The sequence below is a fragment of the Lissotriton helveticus genome, chromosome 3_1 (assembly GCF_964261635.1).
Source record: "Lissotriton helveticus chromosome 3_1, aLisHel1.1, whole genome shotgun sequence".
Taxonomy (NCBI): Eukaryota; Metazoa; Chordata; class Amphibia; order Caudata; family Salamandridae; genus Lissotriton; species Lissotriton helveticus.
The window spans coordinates 1,656,058,053-1,656,083,468 of record NC_136061.1 but is presented as its reverse complement, the minus strand read 5'-3'; the positions used below and the strand labels follow the sequence as shown (position 1 = coordinate 1,656,083,468).

The 25,416-nt window shown below is 47.4% G+C and overlaps 1 protein-coding gene across 2 annotated transcripts in view; it reads right to left on the bottom strand.

Moving 5' to 3' along the window:
* SNX4 (sorting nexin 4) overlaps positions 1 to 25,416 on the bottom strand; it is a 480,207-nt gene that overhangs the window by 63,746 nt on the left and 391,045 nt on the right. For both annotated transcript variants that reach the window (XM_078682437.1, XM_078682436.1), the window contains one exon: positions 2,696 to 2,841. In XM_078682437.1, the coding sequence (XP_078538563.1) occupies positions 2,696 to 2,841 (146 nt within the window). The remainder of the gene's footprint in view (positions 1 to 2,695; positions 2,842 to 25,416) is intronic.

Genomic DNA, 25,416 nt, shown 5'->3' with positions numbered 1-25,416 from the left:
CGCACTGAGTCCTCATTGACACTCCCAAGGCGCCCTGATCCTTGCACGTACTGCCATGCACGGTCTATTCTACATTTTTCCCTGGCGTATGCATACATATCACTCTTCACTACTGATTCTGTGATGGTGTATTGACTCATGTGAGGAGGGGGGTGGGAAGTGTTTGTTGACTTCGGGATCCAGACACGCAAGTGCATTATTGCTCTAGTGTCGACATTAACTATGTACACTGCACACTGCGCTTTGATGCACCATCTCTAAAACCCCAATAAAGTTTGCTTAAAAAAAATAATAGATAGAGACATGAGTAGTTGCTTTCATTCATAGAATGGTTTGAGATGAAAAGTGGACTGTATTGGGATGTGCAAAGTAAAGTTCAGGACATCCTCAGTCAATTACGTTACCTTCTGAAAGCTGAGTTAGAAAATCTGTGAACACCCCACAGTTCTACAGAGGTACACTAGCAAGGTCAACTGACATCTGTGTGTCTTCACTATACACTTACCGGACTTAAAACAATTTACGACTTGGTCCTAAAACCTCTTATCACCCTTTGGTAGATCAGTTAATTCTGAGAAAATATTCTTAATTTTCATAGGATTTTTTTCAGTCAGCCAGAGTGAACGAACAGTATGAACAATTTTTTAAAGTATAAATGTTTCATATACTGTGTTGCATGAGTAAAAGAAGTAAAATAAAAGTGCTTAACTGTATAAATGTGTGCGATGGCATCAGGACATACAAAAAAGATCATCATCATAAGGGCCCATCCACTAGCCACTTGCCAACATCTGCTAATTGACCAATTTCATATGAGGGTAAAGAAATATTGCTGGTGCATATTCTGCCAGAATAAAAACGTGATACGAAATCAATAATAAAAATGACAGTAGTGTATTAACTACTGGAAACAGATGATTTATCTTACTTTTCAATATTTTAGTTTAAGAAAGGAAAGATATGTAATCTATTAGCTATAATTTTAAGGCCTGCATTGTTTGGCTTCTCATGTGGAACAGCCCAATATTCAACAGCAAAAAGAACAATTGATGGACAGAATGCAAGCCTGGCAGATGAAGGGTGACATACCCCCGAAACCTGCCTTAGGATGCTTGTTTCCGGACCAGGGAGGACCTGGCATGTCAGTTCGGTCTGGACTGTTCCCAAGAGGCACAGGGTCAAGACTGTTTTGCATATGGCTAGGTCCAAACTGGGGTTGCATAGTGGGCAAAAGAACAATGGATTTAACCCAGATCTCTTGACTTGGGGAGAATGTTTGAATCATTCAGCATTCCGTCCATTATTTGTTGCAGTTACACTTTTCGCCCTAAGTGGGACAGGTATACCCAGACGTGGATCCCTTACTCACTGTGCCACTGAATTCAAGCTAACCTGGCTGATGAAGGGTGACATAACTCAAAAACCGCTCCCAGGATGCTTATTTCCGGTCAAGGGAGGACCTGGCTTGGCAGTTCAGTCTGGACTGTTCCCATGAGGCACAGGTTAAAGACTAAATTGCATTTGGCTGGGTCCAAACTGGGGAGGCGTAGTGGGCAAAAGAACAATGGGTTTAACCCAGATCTCTTGACGAGGGGAGAATGTTTGAATCATTCAGCATTCCGTCCATCATTTCTTGCAGTTACACCAATATCCAACAGAACATGTTAGACAGAACACCAAACATGCATACAACACAGCCCCAATAGTTGTTAGAGGCTCCTATCACAATGCTGCCAATGGCACCCAGTACTCAGACCACATAATCATTTAACAGACTATCACTGACTTCCAACATAGTTATGTATTTAATATTTATGGTTGTAGCAAACTTCTAAGATGCATACATAATTTTAAGTCTTGTGTTATGCTCTCTGCACGCTGTACCAAACACAATGCCACAGCACAAAATAAAACGTGGCAGACAGGGACTATATATCTGACTTTGCAAAGATAGGACTAAACAAATACAATGAGACAAGTCCTCCTTGGCTCCCATAAATGAACTCCAGACCAAAAGAACATATTAGACAGAATACCTGTATTTACAATGCACACAACCCAGTACCAAAGCCATACGAGGGCCCATATGAGCACCAATAGAACCCAGAAAGCATAATCTAGCACCATCAGAAACACAACATGGTACCAAAGCCATGCAGTTGGCTATGTATTAGCAGTGAACAACACACTTATCTACTTTCACTAATCTTTACAAGCTAATCTGAAGAAATTAACAAACATATCATACCCACAAGTGCACAACATTGTATTAAAGCCACAAAAATGGCAGAGATGTCTCAAAACTGAACAGCCGCCCTAAGTTAAGCTTTGGACTACTGTGCACTTCAGCAGAATGAAACAAATGACAAGGTTTTTTTGGACAAACATCCATATGGATTATGTACTACACAGATCCATGACGATCTAGCTGGCAGCTTTACAATATAATTACCATCGACTATCCACCATGGTTCAGTACTATGCAATATGAAACAGAATAAAATAAAATGTTCAGAGTGCCTCCCCTTCCCTTTGACTACAGTCAGTAAGAAACCTAGAACCGTATAGGATTCCAAAAGAGCAAAGGGACCATACAAACGCAGAAATGAATTATACAAATGCTCATTACATCATGTAATGGTCAAATTAGTATATGAACATATATAAGCAGCAGTTTCATTTTACTATAACTTACCTGCTCTCCGTGTTTTTAACCTTCAGTTGCTCTTCTCCTTCATCAATTTGTTCTTCAAGTTGTTTTATTTTGGCTTCTCGCTGCTCAGGTGGTTCTTGTCCAAACAGTTTGCTGGTCATCCCCTTCAAGGAGAACGTCCTCACAGTCTAAAATTAAAAAAAACAATGCAAGTTTAGAGTTTTCTAGCTTACAACAGAAACGATAAAATATATATCTTTATTAATTGTCCAATGTTTAGAGATCTGCTGAAACACTGAGGGCCCGATTCACGAAGGTAAAGTCAGACCAAAAGTCTCACTTAGGCCAGAAGTCTAACTCTGTTACTTTCCTGGATTCACAAAGTTAAGGGACTACTAGTAAAATTACTTGTAGTATAGTTAGATAGATGTATGCACTGTGTGAGAAGTTGGCCTGGTATATGCTGTCCACTAATTAAAGTTCGCACCCTGTACCAGTCCAAACAACCCTTATGATGTTTGAGGTCAAAGATAACCTTTAGAAAGCTATCCTAGTGTTAGCTGTGGAGAGCAGCTTTCAGGCTTAATCTTGTAGGAATGTAAAGCAGCTTGTTTTACCAGAATATCACCTCCTGAATTAATTAAATGAAAGGAGAACCACACAGTAGTTATACAAATATGTATTTATTTATATAACACTCTCTAGTATCCTCTACATGAGGATACAACACAAAGCACACAATAAGTAGTCAATAGAACAGTTATAAGTAGCACAATACACAGTGATCTCCAGCGGGAGACCAACCATATACTAAAATAGTGGTATAACAACCACGACTCGGGTCATGAGAAGGTCTGGAGCACATACAATCGTCAGGACCCCAAGGAACCACCCAAGGTGAGTAGATAGGGACCCCACGGTGGACGGATGCCTTGTGTTAACACTACACGGGCACTGTACAATTCAATGGGGACGTCGCTGTTGAAGTTTTCAAGTTTAAGGACCCTTCCAGGTGGACTTCGAGGAAACCCTTTGTAACTTAAGAGGTTGGAGAGGCACCCCACCTGTGGATACCGGAGTAACCGAGTTACCTATCCCAGGGGAGCCGGGTGCATAGGTCCGAATTGGCGTTGGAAACCTCTGTCGTTTTCAATGGCGTGTTTCAAAGAAGACCTGCTGACGGGAAGGAAGAAAGTGTTCGTAGGAATGCATGGTTGGATTCGTGATGGGAGGAACCTGAAAGCAGAGGGGACAGAGTCTAGGTCACTTCAGAGTGACCAGGGGCTCGGTAGACTAATGCCCACCGATGTCGGGTGCTTCAGATGCGAAGAAGGGATGCTCGACTCTGCAACCACGCGGACCAGCAGACGTCGACGACCTCCAGGAGCCAGATGAGAGCTGTCCCACGAAGGGTGTTGAGTGCTGAGGGATCGGTGTCCAGCTGGAGCACCAACAAGCCTTGGCAAAAGCAACCCATGCAGGAAGGTCAAGCAGGTTACGGTGTGGATCAGCAAGGTCAAGGGGACCCACCAAGCAATGGGGAGTCAGGGCACGTCTAGAGCAACGAGGAAAGCCCAACAGAATTCAAGATGACCCTCAGGAGGACCCACAGGCCGAATGACCAGGAGTTGTGGGGGGACCTCGAGCAAGATCACAAAGTACCAGCCCACGGAGCACTCGGTGCGAGGAGGCCAGAGTTCTTTGGTGGAAATATTGCTCAGGGTCAGGACTACACGGAGTCCAATGCACAAGCTCGGGAATCACCAAAAAGCATATGCACTTGCAAATAGATGCAGTGCACAGGGGTTCGGGTTATGCATTCCCCTCGAGGGATACTGACTGGCCTCAAAGTTGCTGAGAGGGCAGATCGACCTCAGGGACCTTCGAAACCCACCTCCTGTGTTGCTGGAGTCTTCAGAGTCCGGAGGAGCTCGGGAGCAGCAGACCGGTCAGTTGCGTTACGGTGCCTGCGACTGCAGGAGGGTAACTCCTCCACCCTAAGGGAAATTCTTCAGTTGTCCTTAATGCACCACAGGTCCTGCATGGAACCTATATGGAGCAAGGGCACCGACAAAGCTTTGGACGGAGAGGGAGATGAAGTCCAGCCCAGTCGAGGTCCAGCGAAGTCCAGAGTGTCCAGACGGTTGAAGGTCAGTGGTTTTTTCTTGTATAATCATGTCCACGTAAAATCTAAAGAGCTACAGTCAGGTAAGCCCTTTTGTACCCACAGGAGAGGGTTAGACAGATTCAGGGGACCCCTCTAGGGGGGGGGGGGGGTCAGGACAGGGGGAAGGGTACTCCCATGTCCTTTGTCCAGTTTCGAGCCAGAGCAGGAGCCAACATCTCTCAGAACTGGTTTCAGTTGGACTATGCACAGGGACACCAAATGTGCCCCAGGTTCAGACTTTCAGGGCCTTTCAGAGTGCACCCACCCAGCCCCAATACACTAAATCCTGTCTGTGAAGTGGTCACACCTCCCTGTGACAGGAGGCCTATTGTGCTGCTTTCCTCTGCTCGAGCTTGGCTCAGCAGCAGGAGGGCAGAAATGTGTCTCTGGTTGGCAGCATCCATTTTGTGCTGACTGGGCCGAGAAGGCTGGCACCGGATAGACCAGTGACCTCACGAAGGTGCTTCAGAAGGGTGGAATCATACCTCCCACACCGGTTACCAGTGTGGAGGTATGATTCCAAGGTGTTTGATACCAAACACAACATGTTTTGTTTCAGCCGTTTTCGAGATAGCATTTACCGCTAGGTTATAATGCACCTCTACCTATATATCTATCTGAGTCACAAACAACCTGGGAGAATGGTCTCCAAAGGTTGCAGAGGGGCTCTGCTCATGCAGGGGCACCCACTCACGTATAACCCAGCACCCTGCCTTCAGGATTGTTAAGGCCTGCTATAGGGATGACTTATAAGTTTTCAGTGAAGTGACATATAGATATAGTGAACCTATATCTAAAGTAAGCGATACAAGCACCAGCGTATACAGGCTGCAGTGGCAGACCTGTAGTTCTATTTTGCATGTCCTCTCATGGGTGGCATAATACATGCTTCAGCTCATATGAGGCCTCTGGGGTACCTATACCCTGGGTACATGGATACCACATACCAGGGACTTATAAAGGTACCCCAGTATCCAATCTGCAGTGTACCAAGGTACATGCATAACAATTTTAAAGGAGAAAGCAGATAGACTGGGGTCCTGATTAGCAGGATCCCAGTCCGACTAGTCAAAACAGTGTGACATCAAGCAAAAAGTGCGGGTAACCATAAGAAGCAGATCCTACTTTCCGGCATACTATTCAAGCAAAACCTCCAGGGCCATAACCAGAATATCTAAGCAGTCAAGTTTTGCAGGAATGCCATTCGTCCACCAGTTTTCACAGTTCTCAAAGTGCCCATTTGCCCAGGAAAAACTGGTCAGAATGATTGTAAATGAGCACAATTTGGGTACAATAACTGATTCTGCATGCCAATCTTCATTCCAAGCAGGAAAACTCTGAACTGGGGAGTAATTTTAAATGTGGAGAAGACAACATTAAAAGTTACTAACTTGTGATCCCAGTTCAATTCCTGGGATTTTTTCATACGCTAAGCACACTCCTGTCATCTAGTGTTGTTTTTCTTCAAAGAAGTCTGTCAAATCACGCAACATTGTATGATTCCTCCTCTTGATGTACAATGGGTATGGGCACCGACTACATGTTAGATTGTTTTATCGCACAGCAGGTGAAAGTATTATAGAGTGTCAACGTAGTTATGTTGCGTCAAGTGCAATGTGCAGTGAAATGCAATAATCAAGAGATGCAAAACATACAGGCTTCCAGGGAGATGGGTGGGTGTATGTGAATCTTAAGCACTACACGCTATGAATAGAAGATTACGGAGTAAGCATTAGTTTCCGCTCGTAACATTTGTGGCTGTAGACACGCATGCTTAGCATTGACTGTAACAACAGGAAAACAGTGGTTCTTAAAAAATGCAATTGGATTCAAGATGCAGGGATAAGCTCAATCGCAAGACAAGCATTGGCATGGCCAATAGCTGCCGCCTTTGGGACCTATTGGCTTTGGCAGTTGCTTTTGGAGGGACCATAAAGCATTGGGAGACACACTGGGCAGCATCTTTACTTGGATGACCAGGGCCTAAAAGTCATTTGTTTCTGACAGGCACTATAGTTAGGGCATCAGGTGCAGTGGCATGGAGTACCAGGAGTCTTAGGAGGCATCTGAACTCAAGTTACGGCTTTATTCTTATAGCCCACCAGCAGAGCGGGTGCCCATTTTGTCTGCCTGCACCCTTGTGCCTGGCACCCTTACTGCCCTACCGACACCTTCCTGCAATAAATCAGAGTTTATTGAATGCCACAACTGACTCAAGGAGCTTTGCCCTGATGTGCTGTTATCATTCATATGTGGAACGGCTTCAGTTATCAAGTATGACGAATTGTGTCAAAGAAGTTCCCTTACATGTGGGTTATTGGGGGTCACCTAAAACTAAGGCAGTATGATCTGTTTGTTGCATGGTCAACGTCACTTTCCCATAAATGTACACATTTGGGGCTGGTGCCATTGGAGATAAAACAGCCATGTGTGCATCTGATTGGTTTAAAGCCGATTAGAGGAATAAGTACGTAATATACATCAAGAAGGTCCCTGCTACTTACAGTTAGCTGCCGTTACGGTTAGCTGAGCTCTGCTACAATCATTTAAACACAGTACAAATCTCCAGCTTTTAATCAACGCTGTTGCTTCATTTGAATAACAATTTGATTTATGTTTGCATGTGTGTGCCTGAATTGCCCGGCAGTCCAAGAGTTTGCCTCTGGATACCGTGCAGCTAAGAAAATGTTTGGTGATGAAACGTAAACAATGTTGAAAGATGCAATGGGGTGCGCAGTAATCTAAGTGCAATGAGGGCGTTGAAAGCAAGTACCTGGGTGTGCATCTGTAAAATGTAGCGCTACATAACAAATATAAGAAAAATAAATTAATAATACAGTAGGTCTTTGCTTTGGATCAACAGCTCTTGCTCGATGGTCTACAATCAAGTTTATAAATAGCATTTTTTTTTCTTCACATTTTTGTAGTCAGTAAGGCTCAAGTCCCCTGTTTCAAACTAAATGGCAAAAAACACAGTTGATGGACAGAATGTAGAACAATGTCATAAATTCACCCCAGTACAAGGATCTGGGCCTAAATCCATCGTTTTTTTGCACTCCACACCACCCTGGGTTAGACACTGGCTATATGCAAATCAGCTCTGACCCTGTGCCTCATGGGAACAGTCCAGTCCGAACTACCAAGCCATGTCTTGTTTACTGTGTTTGGTAACAGAAGAATGGCATCCAAGAGGGGGTCTGCCATCTTATGTCACACCCCAACAGCTGCTGTGCCTTTAAATTGCTGATGTTTGCATCAAAGGCTCTAGGTACTGCGCATCTGTCTCATGCTCTTTTTGAAAGGACAGCACTGCACCGTTGCATGGTCTGCTCAAACAAAAACACAAACAACATTCTTCAGACTCTTCTATGTAATTAATGGTTACAGCATATATTTAATGAAATCTCGTTCTCTTTTCCCCTTTGTGTTGCTAACATTGTTTATTAAACTACAGATCTTCTGGATTCTATTTTATACGCACTCCTTTCTCCAAACCTCAGCACGTCCTATGCATCCATAATTTTACCAGCACGGACAGGAGCCATTCAGCTGCTGGGTAACGATGGTGCGAGATTGTTCCTTTCAGTTGTGGGGTGAGAGATGGGAGCGTCAGGCACATGAGGCTGTAAGGACAGGCATAGGAGGAGGTGGGAGGGATGAATGCAGAATTATATTTCAAGCAACCTATGGGTGTCAACGCTGAACACAGGCAAACAGTAACATGAGCAGGAGACAATAAAAAAAATAGTCCTACTAACGAACAGATAAACAACCAAACTGTAAAGATACAGTACTTGGTCCCTGCTCCGTGGGAGAAAACAAAAGACATAAAAGGAAGGACAAAGACGAAGCATTCACCACCAGCAATGAAGCATTTTGGAAGGACAATCGAAGGGACGAATAAAAAGGCAATGGCCAGGCTGTAAGCCCACAGAGTGAATACAGCAAGTGTTGAATAGACATGCGCTGCCTAGGCTCGACCTAATATAAAGGGAATGTTCAAGGATGTAATTAGGTAAACGAAAACAAAGTAGTCATGCATTGGTTGTAACGTGCATTGTGACCCCACATGAACAATAGAATAAAAGAACAAACAATAAAAGACAATACATTAATACAGTGTGTTAAAAAAGAGTACAAGTTTCCAAAATGTGACAAAGGACCATATTATGAAATACAAGGGAGCCCTTTTGTCAATCAAAAGGTCTGATAATTGGTTTGTTTGTGTATGTCAATGAAGTTTTGCACCCCCTTTGGAAAATGGGGACTTATCATGACCAAAGTATAACGGGAGACCTGTTAAATATAGGACTACTTGGTATTTGGAGTATTAACAACAAGTCATAATGGTTGCTTGATGTCATTGTACCTGATGGATTCATAATACAAACACAGATTGTTCCCACTCCCGCAGCGCTAACGCAGTCTACTGATTACGGGGGAAGTCAGCAGATGCCTGCAGGGCTGATTGGCGATGAGGGACTGCATAACTAGTGCGTTGGAGCAGACGCGCAGCATTGAGAGATGCGCTATAACCACTCCAGGTGGTGCGAGCACGCGCAGAAATGAGGTTATTGTTTAAACCTAATAAATCCCCAGCAAAACCGGTTTGAATCCTTTTTAACCCCTTTTAACCTGTGATATATTGTGATTTAAATGTGTTGAATCTGAGGCACATACCTGCTACGAATTTACGTTTGGCATCATTCTACACCACTTCCGCAGCGCTAATGCAGTCTAGTGGTTATGGGAGAAGTCAGCTGCTGCCTGCAGGGCTGATTGGCGCGAGGGATGATGGACTGCATAATTAGCGCGCTGGAGTGGACGCGTGCAGCGGGCACGCCTATTGCAAGCCCGTCCGTCCCCGAACGGGACCAGGGGCCAGAACCCTTGGCCAAATTCAGTCATACTCGGAAGAAGAGCTACAGGGCTCTAGAGCGCATGGATCTCACCCTGGAACCACAGGTAGAAGGCATACTGACATAGCTAAGAAGCTGCTTCCTATACAGGGGAGAGGAGAGGGCAGCACAGACCCAGATCCCTAAGGGCACAGGTTCAGGAAACACTAAGGATTTAAAGACACTAGTACTCAACACACGCTCCCTCCAGAAGCATAGTCTAGAGATAGTCAGCATCCTTCAGGAGAATACCCTCGACATCCTAGCAGTCACAGAAACCTGGCTTGATGACGGCTCAGGTCCTGACATTGTAGGAGCACTACCCTTAGAGTACGACGGCCTATGGCATAATAGGCAGGATGGGAAAAGGGGGGAGGGGGTGGCCTTACTCTATAATAAAAAGCTAGCAACAGAAAACCTAGAGGGCCCCGAAATCGTGGTGGCAAATGTATGCTCCAAGCCATCATGCCTTGCAATATTGGTGGTGTATCCTCCCCCTCAATCGACCCCCCAGGTTCAACGACCGTCTCACTGAAATAGTCACCGACCTACACTCCCGGTACCAGCAACTCCTGGTGATGGGGGACTTCAACTACCACTGGGACCAGATACCTAAAGAGTTACAGGCCCGGCAGTTAGAGGAAATCATGACCGCACTGGGGCTGCACCAGCTCGTGGATTCGCCCTCCCATGAGAAAGGACATATCCTAACCCTCATTTGGTCCACTCAGCCAACGGCTAAACTGACAGATATCAGACCTTGTAGTGGGTCGGACCACTACCTGATCAGCTTCCAGATCTCCCAAGCTAGGCGCCCCACGCAACCTCCTCCGGAATAGAGAATGGTACGAAGCTGGAGCAAAATTGAGGCATGCAGCCTAGGGGACGCTCTGCGAGGCAACTCCCCCAGGAGAGTACGGCCGGAGGATCTCGAGGAGAAGAGTGAATCTATCACCAACCAGTTGAGAGCAGCCATAAATAGGGTGGCACCGGCTCATAGGGAAAGAGTGAGGAACAAGGGCAAGGAAGCCCCCTTGTTCACAGAGGAGCTAAGGGGACAGAAACGGACCTTACGCCATGCACGAAAGGCAGTGGCGCAAGTCATATGACCCTGAGGCGCTCAAAGAATACAGGGCCAGGCTATACACATACCAAAAAGCCATTCTAACAAGAAAGGCAGAGTACTATGAGGCCAGGATCATGGAGGCAGATAAACAAAAAGAAACCTTTAGAATTCTGAAGGAACTCGGTCAAAAGCAGGCGCAGGAAGCAGTCACCAGCCACCAGCCACGAACACTGCAGCGGGTTTGCGACCTTTTTCCTAGTAAAGTAAAGGACATCCTAACGGAGATACTTAACACCCCCACAAGTCAGAGCCCCATGGTTATGGAGGAGCCACAAGGTGACATGAAGGAGCCTCTCTCCTTCTTTCCAAGGCTACACCAAGACTCTCTGTTCCACATTGCAGCCTGAATTAAGTCAGGCTCATCAGCAGACCCATGTCCACCAAGGATATTCAAGATGGCTCTTCCAGCGATTGAAGGAGAGATCCTCGCTCTGATCAATCTATCGCTGGTAACTGGGAGGGTCCCCAGTAACTTCAAGGAAGCCAGAGTAACCCTCCTACTGAAAAAGGCAGGAGCACACGCCACTAACATGAAGAATTATAGGCCCAACTTCCTTTCTTGACTAAAATAGTGGAACGGCATGTCCTTAAAACCCTGTCCCTATTTATGGAGGAACATCAGTTACTCGAGGTTCGGCTGGAAGGATTCAGGGCCTACCACAGCACAGAGCTGGTATTGCGGTCAGTGCTGAATGAACCCAGGCGCACGGCCGACAGTATGAAGCCGTGTGCCCATGTCCTACTAGACCTCTTGGCGGCGTTCAACACGGTCAGCCAAAGCCAACTCTTGGCACGAATTGGGGACATAGGCATCAGCGGGATGGTATATCCATGGATCACCTCCTCCCTGACAGACTGGACTCAAAGGATCCAGATGGGTGACTACGTGTCCAATAGAGGGACATTAACCTGCGCAGTCCCACAAGGGTCGGCACTATCGCCGCTTCTGTTCAATATCTATCTCAGACCTTTGGTGAGGACCCTGGACCGTATGGACTGCCAGGTGTTCAACTATGCCGACGACACTCAACTTATCCTGCAAATTGACAACACCTTACAAGCCTACGCACGCGTGCAAGATAAGTGGTAAACTGGATGACAGCTAACTCAAAGTTAATCCGGACAAAACAGAGGTCCTAGCCATCACCACAAGAAGCAAGCCATGGACTGACCTTTTCTGGCCACACCTACTCCAGCTCAGTCTTAAAAAGTCTAGGCATTAAAATAGACGACAAACTCACATTGTCTAACCAAGTGTCTTCTGTGGTTGGGACCGGAGTGGGTCTGCTGAGGCAGTTGAGGAAATTATCACCCCTCCTCTCTCTTTCCACCCTGCGGACGGTGGTGACCGCACTTATCGCATCCCGCCTAGATTATGGCAATCCGCTATATATTGGACTACCTGAAAAGATGCTAGGCAAGCTGCAAGTAGCGATGAATGATGCAACCAGGATTATCTTCAAGCTACCTAGACGGTTTTGTTGCAACAGCTACATTGGGTCCCCGTCAAACAGCAAGCCAGGTTCAAGGGACTCTGCATTGACCATAAGGCCCTTCACAGACAGGCTCCAGAATTAATCAAGGAGTGCCTGGGGAGATACGTCCCCGGATCTACCCTCCGGTCATCTGAGGCAGGCCGGCTGGCCTGTCCACGGATTAACAGTATGACCAAAGGGGGTCGAGCCTTCTCGGTCTTGATCCTGCAGCTGTGGAACAAGCTACCAGGAAACCTTCGTTCAGAAAAAGCCCTCCATCCTTTTAGAAAAAAACTGAAGACCCTCCTCTTTACAGAGGCCTGGGCATAATGCACGGTTTGACCTGTGGCTAACAATCACTCTTTGGGATGGGCCACAGCTACTTTCTCTCAGCGCTTAGAGACCTGCCGGTGATTAGGCGCTTTCCAAATCCCAATTAACATTAACAGTGCACACCACCAAAGTGTATAATAAAGGGGAAGGGTACTCACATGGAGGTAGCACAGACGGTAAAGCAGTGCTCCCCGTACTTACCCCTCCACTCCGAAGTGGTGGCTAGCAGATGTCTGAAATACAGTTCTTAACCCCATGTGGTCCATCCTGGCCTGTTGAAGGACTAAGATGTCCATATAGTAGTTATTAGAAAAGGTGTGCGGTGTCACCTGGTGGCTGTCTGACTAACATCCGTTAGTGGGAAGTTTCCTAGAAAGGACATGGTCACCCCTTTCTTATGAGTGCCGTGTGCCCTGGGTGGAGCAGGTAGAATCATCCTCGTTGTTTTATGATAGCAGGTTTGAATGCATTTAACTATCCAAGTTGCATAGCTTGCCTTGGAGATGGGATGCCCTCTCTGAAGATTTTCAAAGGAGATGAGGAGCTGATCAGATTTATAGAATGACTACGTCCTATTGGTGTAGTACATAAGAGCTATTTTGACGTCTAATGTGTGTAATGATGTTTATGCAAACAAAGCCTGGTTGTAGGAAAAATAGTGGGAGCTGTGCAGTTTGGTTGCGTTGGGTGATACCACTTTAGCAAGGAACATAGGGTTGGTTCTAAGAGCAACCCTCTCCTTATGGACCTTGAAGAAGGCTTCTATAGTGTGAACACCTGCAGTTCACCAATGCATCTAAGAGTTGACCCTAGGAAATGAGCAGTGTTCAATTAATTCCATATTTCAAGAATCCCATCCTGTCCCACCAGTGATATTTAGGTCAGTTTTATTTTTTTAGAATACGTAGGATACCAGTATGGCAGTGCACATTTCCTCGCTGTTCTGTTTCTGGGAAAAAGGGTAAGTTGCTTAAAATTTTAATGAAAAATCGCCTGGAGGAAAACTAGGATTGCTGGTAAGTAAGGTTTCTCTGCTCCACAGGATCATGATTAATAGTCATAAGCACAGAATATAACAGCAAGAAGAAAAAGCAGGGAAAATAATGTCAGAACAAATGCACAATGCAAACAGGTTCCTCTACACAGCCTGTCCTACTTGGGTGTCACCAGCGAAGTCTAAATCCAGACAGTAATTCCTTGTGAATGTATGAATAGACTTTTACGTGGCTGCTTTGCAGGTCTGTGCTATTAATAGGTTTCTCAGAAGAACACTAGTAGCAACCTTGCTGTTCAAGGAATGGACCCAGTCTACCCAACAATGATTTACTTGTCATTTTGTAATACAGTAGCATATATAAAAGCGTTCACCTTGAGAAAATTGCTCCGCCATGGCTAACCCAGTCTTGACAGAGCCATAATTGACAAATGTGCTTACATTTTCTAAGGTCTATCGTTCAGTTGAGATAAAAATTCTGCACTGTCCAACATGAAGAGCTTTTTTCGGCAGGAGTATATAGAATCTGAAAAAAGGCAAGGTAATGTTTGATAAATGTGGCATTCCACTGACCCCAAATCTTCGTCCACGCCCTGGGTCTGCCCCTAGCCACATAGACGGTCTTCTCTCGGAACATGGACCAGTCCATGTTATCCTCCCACACCGAGACTTCGGGAGGTCTGGATGCGCCCCAGAGTTGCGCAATGTCCCGCTTCGCGACCATGTATCCCAAGGTCGCCCATCTGGTCTGGGCCACAGAAGAGTCGGTTGGTTCCCACACGTTCAACAGGCATCGTCGGGCCTCAGGCCGCAGGGTAATTCCAATCACAACAGTCATCACCGCAAGCACATCAATCCAGTAGGCTGCTACCACCGGGCACTCCCAAAGAATATGCAGAAATGTAGCACTTATCCCACATCTGGGGAAAAACCCATCACAACCAGACGCGGACCAGTTACATACACCCGGTGGAGGATCTTAAGTTGAACCAAACGGAGACGGCGGGGATGGCGACCTCTTTCGGAGAAGAGAGTGCCGACTGCCAATCCTCGTCATCCAAGTCCAATCCGTCACCGACCCAAACCTCCCTAAGTCGGACCAATAAGTCAGCGCGATTATTAATCAGTTTCTTGTAAATAAGGGAGATAGTGCTATCGGGCAGGTGTCCATCCAGTATGCGATCCTCAAGGGGGGAGGACTCGGGCAGGGTCACATCAGGAGTCAGAACTGAGGCCAGGGCATGCCGGACCTGCAGATACCGAAAAAACTCTCTATCACTCAAGTCATATTCTGCCTTAAGGGCCTGGAAAGACTTCACTCTACCCTTCACACAGACATCACCCACTTTACATATCCCAATCATATCCCAGCGGTCAAAGCCCTTAGTAGACCAGAGACACCCCAAACGTTCAGAAGCATAAAGCGGAGTCGCCATTGTCAGTCGATTCTCCCATCCCAAACTCACATTCGCGGCGCGCCACACATTGACTGCGGTCCTGGACGGGCCCGCAAGATGGCGCCCGGCTGATCTGGAATAAAGCGCTCTATTAAAATCCCCTCCCGGCAGCTGGAGTCTATCCATCTCAAAGGCCGGATCTCGACCCGGGGAATACATTGCATGGTTAATGGCAGACAGCTGGGCAGCCCAATAATATCTCTTGATATCGGGGAGCGCCATGCCCCCGTCATACCAAGGGATTGTAAGTTTCGCAAGGGCGATACGTGGACGCCCGTCCCAGATCAGTTGCCTTTGAAGACTCTCGATCTCACGGAAATAGGTAGCGGGAATGTCGTCATAAGAATTTTGAAGCGCGTATAGGAATCGCGGCAAAGACATCATTTTAAAAAGGGCAGCCCTGCCCAGAGGAGACAGGGGTAGCTTACGCCAACGGGCCACATCCAGTCGCAGTCTTAGAAGCGGGGGGAGGAGATTACGCTCGAACCGGAGTGAGGAGTCCAGCGTAATAAAGATCCCCAAATACTTGAAGCCAGATTGGACAACCTGGATAGGAAACCTGTTCGGTAATGGGGGCAAAACACCCGAGAGAACATACACACAGGACTTAGCCCAATTAATAACCAGACCCGAGTTAGCACCAAACGAATTAAGAACGTCAAATAAGACATTTAAAGATTTACGCGGGGAAGTAAGATACAGAAGAATGTCATCCGCGTAAAGCGAGACGCGGTCTTCAAAATCCGGTGACCAACGGATCCCTTTGAGTGAAGGTTCCCATCGAAGCCACGCAGCCAACGGTTCCAGAACAAGCGCGAAAAGCAACGGAGACAGGGGGCACCCCTGACGGGTCCCCCTACCAAGACAGAAGGGGACAGAAACCCGACCGTTTACCACCACCTGTGCCAAGGGTTCGGCGTATAACAACTTCACCCAACCAATAAACTCAGGTCCAAAACCAAATTTCTCAAGAGCTGCCCAAAGATAGGGCCACTCTACCGTGTCAAAGGCCATCGAGGCGTCCAGCGAAGCCAAAATGGCCGGCTCCGTCAGAAGCCCCGCCCTCGCAACAGCTCCGTGGAGACGACGTAGGTTAAGAGCCGTGTTGCGATGCGGGATGAATCCGGATTGATCCAGATGAACCAAGCCACTAATGACCGTCAAGAGGCGGGTAGCCAGGAGCTTAGCCAGGACCTTGGGTTCAACATTCAACAGGGAAATGGGCCTGTAAGACGAACAAAGGTCCCGAGGTTTACCTTCTTTGGGAATAACAACTATCGTAGCCAGACGCTGATCATATGGGAGAATACCCCGTTCGCGGGATTCCAAAAACATGGTACGAAGATAGGGCGCCACCCTGTCAGGACGTAGCTTGTACAATTCAATTGGCAATCCATTCGGGCCCAAAGCTTTGCCCGAACGGAGTGAGCGAATGGCCGTCGCTATCTCGTCCGTAGTAAAAGGGGACTCCAAAGAGACTCGGTCTAAATCGGAAACACTGGGCAGAGCTATATCACGCAACAAAAGGCGAGAGTCATCAACATCCTGTTCAGACACAGGGGTATAAACCACACGAAAATAATCCGCAAAACATTCAACTATTCCAACCGGGTCTGTCACTCTCACACCATTCGAAGGCTGAATCACAGGCACCACACGATTCGCCCTCTCCTTCTTATCCAACCATGCCAGTAATTTACCCGCTTTGTCCCCCACATCATACAAACGACCCTGTTGCTCCCGAAACATCAGTTTAGCCGCATCTGTGACCAAAGACTTATAAGCAAATTGTTTCAGACCCAGGGCGTGGAGTTTATCAGATGTAACATCCGATTCTAGGTCAGACTCTATCTCAGCAATCTCCCTCTCAAGGTCCACCACCTCCCGATTCCTCGCCTTTTTGGATTCAGCAATAAGGGAAAGGGCCTGCCCGCGAATCACTGTCTTAAAGGCCTCCCACAGGGATACCGCAGAGGAGACGGAACCCTCGTTGTCTAAAAAATAATTGTCCAAAGACTTAATCAAGAGATTGCGGGTCTCGGGGGAGGTGAGGTACCATGGGTTGATAGGAGCCACCCGGCCCGCCGCCTCCACCCCCACCTCAAAACAAAGCCAGAGCGGAGAATGATCAGAGATGCCCCGGGGGAGGTGTCTAATCTCACGAACCGCCGGCGACTGCGCCGCAGGCATCAGGAAATAATCCAGTCTAGACAGACTCCCCTGGGCCCCAGAGTGGAAAGTGTATTGAAGCTGAGTAGGATGCATAAGCCTCCAGCAATCCACCAAGCCGAACGTATCCAGAAACCCACCCAGCCACTGTTGGGCCAAAGGGGTGTCCCTAGGGGGGTGACGATCATGTAGACTGGAGAACACAGAATTAAAGTCACCTGCTATGAAGAGAGTACTATCAGGGAGGTTCAACAACACACGGCCCAAATCGGAAAAGGTAGAGGTCTGTAGACCGGGGGCACATAAACGGCAAACAAGGAAAGGGTCCGACCCTCATAGCGACCCACGAGGACGGCATAACGCCCCCGATCATCAAGGATCACATCATCAATAGCTAGGGGGAGGGAAGCCCGAACAAGGATACCCACCCCCCTGGAACCCGTGGTAAACCCCGAATGTGCGGCGAGGCGATAGCCCCACCTATTCATTGCACGACATATATTGCCCACCAAATGAGTCTCCTGTAGAAAAACAATATCTGGAGACAAACGTCGTAGACATCGCAACACCACACCCCGCTTAATACGATCCCCCAGACCATTAACATTCCACGAAATAAACCTCAACCCGCTACCCCCCATCCCACACAGCAACGCCGAAACCCCCCCCCCCAATGAGCATGACATCAAAAACATCATTAGCAAGATAGAATCGCCTTGATAAAACAAAACACAAACATCAAACTTCCCATCCACCCACCCCCCAACAATCAAGGAAACACCCCCCACCCTGCACCCCTGCAAGAAGCTAAAAAGCCACCCCAACATGCAGTGTGCCTGTCGCCCAAGAACCCCCATTCTACAAAAAGACCCCGGAGGAGGAAAGGCTCTGGCCCACCCGCCACCCCAACAAGACAAATAACAAGGAAAACACACAGACAGTAGAGGCACTTAGGCATAGAATCCCGGAAGAAGTTACTTTACACGAGGACCCGGGCATAGACAAATAGTTCAGCTCTCTACACCACCCTCAGCACCACCCGGGTGGGCGGCGGACTCAGCCGCAGGAGGTCGGTCCGGCAGAGAGTCCAGCCAGTCATTCACAGAATCAGGCCGATCAAAGAAAAAGGTTCGGTCATTGTACTCAACTCGCAGCCTGGTCGGAAAAAGCATAGCGTAGCGCAATCCCATATCCCGGAGACGCTTCTTGACTCCACGGAAGCCCATACGCTGTTTCTGCACCTGTTGAGAAAAGTCAGGATAAAAGTTCACAGTGGCATTCTCAAAGGCCACCGGGCCCTTCACACGTGATGCCTGCAGGATAGCGTCCCGATCCCTATAGTGGAAGAGTTTCGCAACAATAGGCCTCGGCGGGGCGCCTGGCTTACCCTGGCCTCCCGGAACACGATGGGCACGCTCCACTGCGAAGAATTTACTCAGCCCAGACGGAGAGAGGTAGTTCTGGATCAGGTCCTCAACCAGGAGATCAACAGAGTGCGGTTCTGGATTCTCCGGAACGCCAACCACACGCACATTACAGCGACGTGCCCTGTTCTCAAAGTCCTCCAAGCGCCGGGTCATGAAATCGTTCACCCTACGGAGATTGCCAATCTCCGTCTGTATCTCCGAGACGTCTGCCGTGAGGCTGGATGACTTGAGATCCAATGACTTCACCTTCTCATTGGTTTTAGATAGGTCGGCCCGAATCAAGTTCACATCAATGGCCACGGTGTCGATTTTGTGGGCCAAAGCTTCATATTGTTGGCCTATCGTTTCCTTCATGCCAGAAATGGCGCCCATGATGTCCTGCAAGGACGGTTCCGTTGACGCGTCCACAATGTGGTCAACCGCACTTGGGCCAGGCAGGGCGGCTCCGGGGGACCCCTTCGCATGGGTGTAACGGTCCATAACGTTAGACTGGACCGGGCCCCCACGCAGGGGCGTCTTGGTCTTTCGTGTCTCTCGGTCCCCTCTGCCCGCCATGTCGGAAACCGCGTCACCAGGAGACTCACTCGACCCGATGGAAAAGGCCACAGGAAAGTAGGGCGTCGGGACCAAAAGGCAGCTGCAAGGGTACCACTAAGAGAGGACCAGCCTGAAAGGAGAATAAGCCAGCCAAAGGCCCGACAGCCGTCCCGTGCGCCGGACCCAGCCCAGGCCAGACTCCCCTGCCAGATGTCTCAGTCTGAGGCAGAATCGAAACCGAAACTTAAGAGGGGGACCCACAAGTCCAATCCCCCTGCCGCTGTTGTTCAACTCCGAGACGGCCAGAGAGCCTCACCCAGTCCCGGGCGCACCTCAAGGACGGACCCCGAAAGTTCGAATCGCCGTATCTTCGGCGCCCCGGGTTCAAATCAAATTCCAAAAATCCCAGGAAAATCAGCCCAGCGTCCTCTACATAAATCCTCGTGAAGAATCAGGATATGTTCAGGATATCATGCCGGGAGTGGCGGGGGTCCGGAGAGCGCTGTGCTCACGCGGCCATCACGGATGCCCGCCAAGCTCCTCCCCCGTGATTGTATTTTTTAATGGCAATAGCTTAAACTTTTGTAAATAACTGTTGTGAAGATTATGTTCATTGACTAAAATACAAGAACAGAAGTGAAATATTAAATTTTTTTGTGACATTTGCAATAAAGCTTCAAACATTGAGAGAACATATTTGAACCAGTGATGCTGTGGTAGTGCTGAGTGATGCTGTGGTGGTGCTGAGTGATGCTGTGGTGCCCCTGAGTGATGCTGGGGATGGAGCGATAGATAGATAGAGTGCGATAGATAGATAGACAGAGTCACGGCGATAGATAGATAGACAGTGAGGGCGATAGAGTGAGGGCGATAGATAGATATATTGATAGAGAGTGAGTGCGATAGAGAGATAGAGTGAGGGCAATAGATAGAGTGAGGGGAATAGATAGAGTGAGGGCGACAGATGTGTGTGTTTGTGTGTGTGCGGTTGTGTGTGTAGTTGTTTGAGTGGTTGTATGTGTGAGTGGTTGTATGTGTGAGTGGTTGTATGTGTGGGTGGTTGTATGTGTGGGTGGTTGTATGTGTGGGTGGTTGTATGTGTGGGTGGTTGTATGTGTGGGTGGTTGTGTGGGTGGTTGTATGTGTGAGTGGTTGTATGTGTGAGTGGTTGTATGTGTGAGTGGTTGTATGTGTGAGTGGTTGTATGTGTGAGTGGTTGTATGTGTGAGTGGTTGTATGTGTGAGTGGTTTTATGTGTGAGTGGTTGTATGTGTGAGTGGTTGTATGCGTGTATGGTGGTGGGGTAGGAAATTAAACAGCAATTGAGTTTTGCATGCGGTGACTGTTGCCATGTTTTCGCCGTGCCCTTGTTTATCCCCTTACCACATTTGCCCTGGAGTTTCGTTGGCTGTGCAATTTAAGGATATCCCTGCCTGTCTTGGCCCCCGGTAGCAGGGAGGAGAGTGCGCCGGACCGGTCGCGTGGCCCTGCTATGGACCCCCATGTTATTCTTCGAGAGCAGCGCTGCTGATTGCCTCAGCAGACATCCGGGTAATTATCTGCAGGTGGCGTTGCCTAGAGCGCTGCCATTATTATAAAAATATAGACCCATGACAACATATGAAAAAGCCAACACACAGCACGGTACTAATAAAACATAGTTGAAACGCACTCACATGCGTGCGAGAGGCAGGCGCTCATGTGGAGAAGCGTCCTCGGTTACAAACACCTCGTGTAATTAACAGCGGCAGCATTTTAAAACATTGTTTGCACTTTAAAACAAAGAGATTACCACAAACATATGTTTAGTGTAGAAGAAAGTGCCTGTATTTTAGCCCACCTTAACAGTACTACAACAGTGCGCTATAGAAGCCAAAGGAGGGTAGGGCTGGGGGAGAGTGAATGGCTGCAGCGCTACCCAGCGTGAACTCAAACATCCCATGTACATTATAAACGCACCAAAGAAGACGCAGTCTTGGTTACAAACACCTCGTTTGACTAAGGCTTGAGGGGGAGGTGGGGGTGCAACTCTGTGTGGCTTGTGCTCTCCTGGCGCCTCTGGTCTGTTTACTGTTGTTAACACATGGAATTCCAAAGCAATCATTAAGTCGGATGGCTCCGTCTATGTTGTGTACCACTGGCGCCTTTTGTCTGTTTCCAGCAGAGAGGAAGGAGCTGGAGAAGCAGAAAACTGAAAGTACGGCCGGCCACCGGCCAGCCATGAATGAACCCCTCGGTTGCCTGCACAAAAATAATCAAACTTTACTTTAATAAAGTGGTAAAAAAGAAGTAAAATGCGCCTTCTCCAAGGCAAAGCCACGCACTCAGTGTTAATTTTTTTTAAAAAGCAGCACAATGAGTGGCGGAGTCTCTGTGATTTACAAGCTCGCCGCTGACATCTGCTGTAATCTGCAGGGCTCACGTTCGAATCCTGGTAGGCTCAAAGCCTCCCGTCGTCCTTCTACGGTCGATGTGCGCAGTAATATTGCACTTTGGTAACTCTAAAATCGTACTATTTGCAGCGCCTAGAGCCTAAAGGAGATTTCAAGCGCTATATGAAAAAACAGGTTATCCATTTCTCTGCCCGCTTTTTGCACCCTTTTCACGGGCCGCTTCCAGGCCTGTAACATTTCCAGATTGTAAACAGAGTAAATCTTGCCTTTTTTATTGAAGGTTTTGGAAATACCGGTTCTGTTGGCAGCGTCTATTTCTTAATGGAGTTTATATTTTGAAGGTGTAAGTGCGGAGTGTAAACAGGTCCTGCAGAGTCGACGTCAGATCTCACAGCATGGGTTGGAAAAAAACAGGTAACTAACTCTTTCATCAAACAAAAACTCACGCACATTGTTTTATTTGTGCACACTGCACAAGTAGCTCTTGCACTTATTGCACAATTCACTGGTGCCCAGTTTAGCGGATGAAAGGCTGCGCTATCCTCACAGGTGGAAATCTTTAATCTATGGGTTGCGCATATATTGTCTCAAAAGATGCACCGTCCCTGAACTGTTTTGTGGTTTTAAATGGAATATTGTGTTCTAGAGAGCCAACTGAAGATTATGGCCCACATCTGTAAATAATTGCCTGGAGAAGAAATCCCGTCGAATAGGCGCTTCTGAAAAGCCAGAAAAGGGGCAGGTGAATGTTAAATTGGATTGCTAGCTAGAGAAAGGCAACGAGAAACTCAGATGTTAGCTAAAGTATTGAAGATCCGCTGGACGCTGATATTCAGGTGAGCTACCATAGTGGGAGGGGGAGAAGACGAATGAGAAAAAGATTAAAGAAGAGGGCGTGGTGGGAAGTAGAAAGTGAGAACGGGTATTATAGCTGAGGCAGGAGGAATGGGAAAAACATTAAAGTAGTAAAGATGGGAGAGAACATTAACACAGCGGAAAGCAGTACAGCAGGATAAGGAGAGAGACCCCCCCCCCAAAAAAAATCGAAACATACTGAGACATTAAAAGAGGAAGGAATGGAATAGAGACAAGTTACAGCAGGAGAAAGAAGAAAATGAAACTGAGAAACACAAGGGCCAAAAAAGAAAGATACAATAAAAATGACAGATCGCATATGAAAAACGAGGGAAAAACGTTACTAATAGGAAGGGAAAGTTGAATATTAAGATGAAAAGTACATAGAGTAGATTGGGAAACAAAAGCGGCCGGGAAACTGAAAGTACGGCCGGCCAGCCATAAAAAAAAAAACGGAAAATAAGTGACGGGGAAGGAGAAATGCCCTTGAACAAAGTGGTATTGAAGAGAGAGGATACATGGAAAGAAAGTAAGAAAGAAATGTTATAGGACGAAAAGGAAAAGGAAGATAAAAACTATGAGAAACACAAGGTCCAAAAAAGAAAGATACAATAAAAATGACAGATCGCATACGAAAAACGAGGGAAAAACGTTACTAATAGGAAGGGAAAGTTGAATATTAAGATAAAAAGTACATAGAGTAGATTGGGAAACAAAAGCGGCCGGGAAACTGAAAGTACGGCCGGCCAGCCATGATTAATTAGGGGAGGAGAAGCGTGTTAGGGGAGGAGAAGCCGCAGAGCGCACGCTGGCCGAAGCCCTTTGATGTGCTGTGCGGCCGTGAATGCGCGTGCTTGTTTGGTCACGTGATTCACGTGAACTTAATGAAAACCGCAGCGCAAGAAGCCCTTGGTTTCACGAGCGTTTTGAGGACATGAATTCTCGCTCCGCTCAATGCGCTTGCGCGCATTGATAGGTCGCGAGACCTAAAAAGTGAACGAGTGGTGTGCGCTCGCTGGGGAAAACATGCACAGCAACAAAGCCACAAAAGTGAAAGCATTTGTAACCTGACCCAAAACAGTTGGCAGGCTGCGCGCGCTGCTGAAGCTCGTGACTTTGGAGCTGGAGATCAGGGTTCGAGCCTCGGCGTGGGCTGCATTAATTATTAAAAAATGAACAGCGATCTCGGAGTAGGGAGAGACAAATTTAAAAAAATTATACACTTGGAGGAGGAGACAGATACAATAAAAAAAAAAACGGTTGAGACAGACAAATGTAGCATCTGAAACCAAGTACAACAAACGGTGCGAGGAGGTGGCTCAACAAATAGCGCTGCTGACTTTGGAGCAGGAAAACAGGGTTCGAGCCTCAGCGTGGGCTGCATGATTTAAGTGTGATTTAGTTATGAATAAATTAAATGTAAATACATAAACAGGGTCAGGAAAGGGCAGGAAGCTGCCAGTTGTGGAAATGCGAGCAGCAAAGCAAAAAAGTAGTCCCTAAATAAAAAGATAACAGCCAGCAGCGTAAATTAACTGTAGTTGGTCTATGCTGCTTTCTCCAGAAACGGAAGAAAAAGGAAGTGATGTATTGGACCACAAGCCAACAATGAGCAAGATAAGAACTGCCATGCCACATTCCACCAATGGCAAGCAACAAAACAAAGACAAATGCAATGGGTGGAGTTTCAGTAGTAATACTGATTACTTGATGCCTCGTATGCCTATGCGAGACCTAAAAAAGGGAAATAGGGGAAATCAAGCAGTCAGGCAGCCCCGCCATGGAAACGGGCTCCAACTGTAGACCTCGATAGTCCGCCCATCTCTTCTAAATTTTTTTATACTTTTGCGGACACCTCATTGCTGTGAAGATGGGGATTTCCAAACCCATACAAAAATCCAAACCATTCTTCCATGCAGTCAGAGAGGGCGCCACCGGTGCTTTCCATTACCTAGCAATGTCGCTTTTAGCTAATGTAAACCCTAGTAACATAAGATGGTGTTTATAGATGTTGCCCCTATCCCCCTCCATAATATGTCAAAGTACTAGCTTTGGCGAGCGGGGAAGGTCCCAGCATAATACCTCCGAAAGGCAGGCATAACCCCCCCCTCCAAAATCGTGCCAGGGGCGGAACAACGCCAAACCGTATGCATTTGAGATCCCTCCTCCAGCTCACACCTGAGACACACAGGGGAGGCCACCAACCCCACCCTCCACAATCGAACTCTGGCAAAATATACCTGGTGAAGGTACTTCAACTGAATAAGGCGCAGGCGCACCGCAATTGCAGCCCCACTCGGGGAGGCCAGTGCCTCCGTCCAGTCCTCTCCTTCCAGTGGGCTACACATCACTCTCCCAGGCCTCTCTGAGCTTCTGTAACATACAGGAGCTATGAGTGACCAAGGATTGGTAAATGTTAGAAATCTTATGGTCTTGTAAATCTCCCATAAACACCTTCGCCTCGGTGGACTAAACTCAGCAAGTGACTCTAAGCCCTCCAAGCGGGGGGAAATAGCATGCAGAAACTGAAGCCATCTATAAAACTGGATTTTCGGCATTTGAAAATTTCGCTGAAGATCCTGAAAAGACTTCAGGACCGGTCCCCACGTTACATCCCCTAGGGTAGAGATGCCAATCCTCTCCCAGTCATGAAACCCAGACATAGCAGCCAACTGGGGCAATCGGCCATTGTTCCAAAGAGGAGTCTCCCTCGTCAGCCTATTCCACCACCTCATCCTCCGTAGGGCCTGTGGCCAAATCTGAAAAACGACCCTCGTAACTGATGGCAGGGAGTTGCGTAGTGGTGCTGAGTATAATATAGTATGCAAAGTGAAATCCTCCATACACAAGCGCTCCACTGCATAAGCAGGTCTTCCCTATCCCCTTTCCACCAGTCATTTAATACCAGCAGGTGCGAGGCCATATAGTAAAG